Source organism: Propithecus coquereli, unplaced genomic scaffold (assembly GCF_000956105.1).
Source record: "Propithecus coquereli isolate 6110/MARCELLA unplaced genomic scaffold, Pcoq_1.0 Scaffold230, whole genome shotgun sequence".
In the NCBI taxonomy this organism is placed as follows: Eukaryota; Metazoa; Chordata; class Mammalia; order Primates; family Indriidae; genus Propithecus; species Propithecus coquereli.
In genome coordinates, this window is record NW_012147842.1 from 796,988 (window position 1) to 801,902 (window position 4,915).

The window sequence follows — 4,915 nt, forward strand, 5'->3', positions numbered from 1 at the left end:
CCTAGCTCACAGCAACCTCAAATTCCTGGGCTCAAGCAATCCTCCTGTCTCAGCCTCCTGAGTAGCTGGGACTACAGGCATGCGCCACTATACCTGGCTAATTTTTTCTATGTATATATTTTTTTAGTTGTCCAGATAATTTCTTTCTATTTTTAGTAGAGCTCTTGCTCAGGCTGGTCTCAAACTCCTGACCTTGAGCGATCCACCCACCTCAGCCTCCCAGAGTGCTAGGATTACAGGCGTGAGCCACCGTGCCCAGCCTTAGCTACAGTTTTAACATGAATTACAGAGTTTTTAACAATTCCCTAAAACAGCTCATACCAAAGCTTCAGGTCTGCATGTCTAGTTACAGATGTCACAGCCAAAAATATTAACTAGACATTCTGGCAAACAAAAAGTTTTTGCCTCCTTGACTCCTTAATATGTCTTACATACTTATAATAATGTTTAATCTGTAAAAGCATGATCTGAGTGTATTTTTTTTAAATAAGAAATAGTACTTTACGAGCCAGACACGATGGCTTATGCTTGTAATCCTAGCACTTTGGGAGGCCGAGGCAGGAGGATCACTTGAGGTCACAAGTTCAAGACCAGCCTGAGCAATGTAGTGAGACCCTGTGTCTTCAAAAAAATTTAAAAATTAGCCAGGCGTGGTGGTGCATGCCCCAGCTACTTGGGAGGCTGAGACAGGAGGATCACTTGAGCCCCAAGAGTTTGAGATTACAGTGAGCTGTAACACCACTGCACTCCAGCCTTGGTTACAGAGCAAAACCCTGTCTCAAAAAAAACCCCAAACAAACAAAAAAGAAACAGTACTTTAGTGATGATGAAGCTAGTTTCTTGGTTTGAGAATATTAACTCCAGTGCTCTCATGGAATGTCTAAAAAGTCATTTCTTAACGATAAATTACTTGTGGTATACACTGCCTTACTCATGCTAAACTTTCTAGATAAAGGAAGACATATTCTTTAGGAAAGAACTTCCTGTCAGCAATCAATAAATATTTAAAGATGCCCATATTATACATTTTATGAATTTCTTCAATTTCTTTGGTAATGTTAAACAGCTGTGCACTAGTTGGATGTGCCACTTGATTTTAAAGTAGATTTGTCAGAATCACAAACTGTTGATTAATATTAACTTTTAATGTGTAATTTTAAAAGAGATGTATATGGACTTAGAGCATATGAGCTATTCAATAAATATTTTTAACATCCATTATGAACAAGTTGTTTTAGATATATTGTAGTTCTCTCAGTGAACAAAATGCATCAAGATCCCTCTTCTCATAGAGTTTACATGCCAGTCTGAGAAGATAGATAATAAAGTAAACAAATACATAAATAACAATATTACTTACTAAAGGAAGGTGTAAAATATGTTGGACCATAATGATTAATAATCTGATTAAAATACATGGAGGAAATATTTTTATTTGTGATTTATTTGATAAAACAGATAAGTGGTAATCAAACTTAGATGCAGGGTATAACATTAATAAAAAATATATTCATATATTTAAAGGTGGTTCAAACAGATGAAACTGCAAGGAAACCAGACCATGTTCCTATTAGCAGTGAAGATGAGAGGAATGCTGTTTTCCAACTAGAAAAGGCTATTTTATCTAATGAAGCTACCAAAAGTAAGGGAAAACCTTTATAAAAATGTTTTGAACCAGATGGGTTTTTATTTTCACTAAACTCTATGCCCCCAAATTTGTGGGATTTAATAATAACAACAGTAGTAATAATACTGATTTCATGATTATATGAAAGTCATTGTTCATCTTTAACTGTGACTAAATTCATTTTCCCCACCATTGCCCTACCCTAGAATGTTGAAATATAATTCTCCCAAATCACATTAACTCCTTTGTTGTTCTTCTGATTGTTTTAGTCCTTCTCATAGTGAGCAGATCTAAAAACAATGAGTGAATAGCTGTTTTTAATGAATTAAAAATTCAGTTTAATGAGGTCCTCATGGAGACAGATCTTTAGACAGACCCAATTAAATCACTTTAGGATAAAGAACCATAAACAGAACTCTTTTTAGTCTCCATAATTACCAACAGAGGGAATATAAACTAACCTATATACATCCTTGCTAAAATGATCTTAAATATCAAAATATAGGAAAACTGAACTTAATTCCTTAAAAACAGAGCCGTTCAGTCATCTTTTTAGACCTGCTCCCCATCTTTTTGTTAGGTTAATCAGTGGTTCCCAAACTTCTGATATTTTATGCATGAACCAGTATTTCAGGAAAAATACTCTAAAATAATAATAATTAGAATGATTTTGGGAACCACTGATCTATAAAACTTTCAAAAAGATACATATTTTTATTTGACCAACTGACCCTATTCTTAGTTATCAGAGGGAAAATGTTTCAGAGTAGGATTTATGGAATCAATTTTTGAACAATAACCAATGTTGACTTTTATATTATTAATATAAACCATTTGATAGCAGATGTGTGGTACATACCTTTCTTATTTTACTGTTTATTACCTTTTTTAAATATAGAAACTTTTCTAATTTATTGATATTTAAACCATTTTCATATCCTTCAATAACTTCAGTTGCCTCGATTTTTCTTATATTTTTCAGTCATTTAAAAACATAAAAAGAATCTTTAAAGTAGTAATAGTAAACCCACATTACTTTTTTCCTAGTGAAACTGGCAGCTTAACCACTTCCTAGGGAAATTTTTTTTTTCTGGTTTTTGCAATCAGGTGACCTTCAGATGGCAGTGCTTTCATTTGAAAAAGATGACGATCGTAATGGACACATAGATTTCATCACAGCTGCATCAAATCTTCGTGCCAAAATGTACAACATTGAACCAGCTGACCGTTTCAAAACAAAGCGCATAGCTGGCAAAATTATACCTGCTATAGCCACATCCACTGCTGCAGTTTCTGGCTTGGTGAGTTCATTATTCTTTGAATAAAAATGTTCCTTTTTCATTGCCTCTTTCTTGTCTTTCCTATCATTACCAACCCCAACCAGTCACTCAGAGATCTTGGAGAAAGAAGGATAAATACTAGATTTTATAATTTAAAATTTGAAGTTATTTCTGAAAATAGTCATCTACATTTTGAGGTTTTCTATACATAAACATTTTAACATAAAAAATAAGCTCAAGATAGATTATAATTTTCCTTACAGGCAATAGTCCTCTCAGTCATCTTTATAACCACCATACAATGCAGATGCTCTGTTTCGTTGAATAAAATGAACTGCCTTAATCTTTTAATGATTCAGAATCTTTAGTATGGCCCTAGTCATACCATATTGTATCATTACTCTGGAGTTATTCTTAGAAGCTATGTACCTTATATTAAGCGATATTAGACTGTTGTATTTTTTTAGTTCTGGCATCTGCTTTCAAAGTAGGGAAATTATATAGTCAAATTAATATTTTTTTAATAACTGTTGACCACGTATAGAGTAGGTTGAAATTTTGAAAGTATAAAATATGCTAAAAGTGTAGAGGCTTATAAATAAGAAATATACATTATTCCAGTTCTGTAGCTGCTTTTACTATTCACAGAGAAATGCTTGAGTAGAACTTGGGGAAAATTCAGTAGATCCAATCAAACTCATGAATGAATAGTTTTAGGCTATTCAGATAATCAGATTACCTTGTTTTATCTAGGTTGCCTTGGAGATGATCAAAGTAACTGGTGGCTATCCATTTGAAGCCTATAAAAATTGTTTCCTTAACTTAGCCATTCCAATTATAGTGTTTACAGAGACATCTGAAGTAAGAAAGACTAAAATCAGGTATGTAGTAGTAGACCTTCGTCTACTACTTCTCTTGTATAATGAGAATGAAAAAAAGATTTTAACTTTTAAAAGAGAAGAAAACTGGTTTCACCTTTTTTTCTTCACTGTATATATAAATCCTTGCCGTTGCTTCGAGATCAGGTCAAATCTCATCTTCATGAAGCATTTCTGACTAAACTAGCCAAAGAACTCTTACAGAACCTGATCTACCACTCCTTTTAACATTACGGTTTCATCTGTGTCTACTTAATCCAGATGAGTTAGAAGTATTCTAGTATCTATGAATCATGAGATCTAGAATCTAATTCCACAAGTTTGTGACAAAACAAAGCAATTCCCTGGGTCTCTATTTTTCATTTTTCAGATTGGCAGCAGTCAAACCTTGAAAAAAAACCTATCTTGGCAAAGGTGTGAGAAAGCAAGCACTTTCTTACATTGCTGATGAGAGTACAAAATAGTATATCCACAATAAGGGAAATATGGCACTATATTTCAAAATTGCAGATAAATTTGCACACATTTCAAATTATATATACACAAGATTATCATTCTGGCATTGTTTATCATACCAATGAGTGGAACAACCCAAGGGTCTAGCAGTACAGACTGGAACCTCCACACAATGAAACCCATGCATCTGTTTAAAAAGAGAGAGAAAACACCCTCTCACTGAGACATACTGATTTATAATGAGATACTGTATGGATCAACAAGGTACTGATAAAAGTGGTTACCTGTATGATGTGATGGTGAAATAAGATTATGAAATATTTTAGAAGTTGTATTTTCCTTTTTTCCCCCATGTTAATTTCTGGCTAAATCACAAATAATGGACTGCTCAGTTTTTTTTTTCTTTTTTTTTTTAATTATCAGTAGAAGGAAGAAAATTTAAATGTTTCTGTTCTGAATATTTTTCTACAACAGAAATGGAATATCATTTACAATTTGGGATAGATGGACTATACATGGAAAAGAAGATTTCACTCTCTTGGATTTCATAAATGCAGTCAAAGTGAGATACTTTTATTGACTTGGTTCGTTAGCTTTGAGTATGGTTTCTGTTTAGTTTTTATCCATAACTTTATTGGAAATTAAAAACATTTTTTAGCAAAAGTTTGCTCTCT

General features: G+C 33.1%; 1 protein-coding gene across 1 annotated transcript in view; it reads left to right on the forward strand.

Annotated features, from left to right (window-relative positions):
- UBA6 (ubiquitin-like modifier activating enzyme 6) overlaps positions 1–4,915 on the forward strand; it is a 133,020-nt gene that overhangs the window by 107,830 nt on the left and 20,275 nt on the right. The window contains 4 exon segments of the mRNA XM_012645338.1: positions 1,525–1,642; positions 2,735–2,928; positions 3,661–3,788; positions 4,716–4,851. Of these exon segments, the coding sequence (XP_012500792.1) occupies positions 1,525–1,642; positions 2,735–2,928; positions 3,661–3,788; positions 4,716–4,851 (576 nt within the window).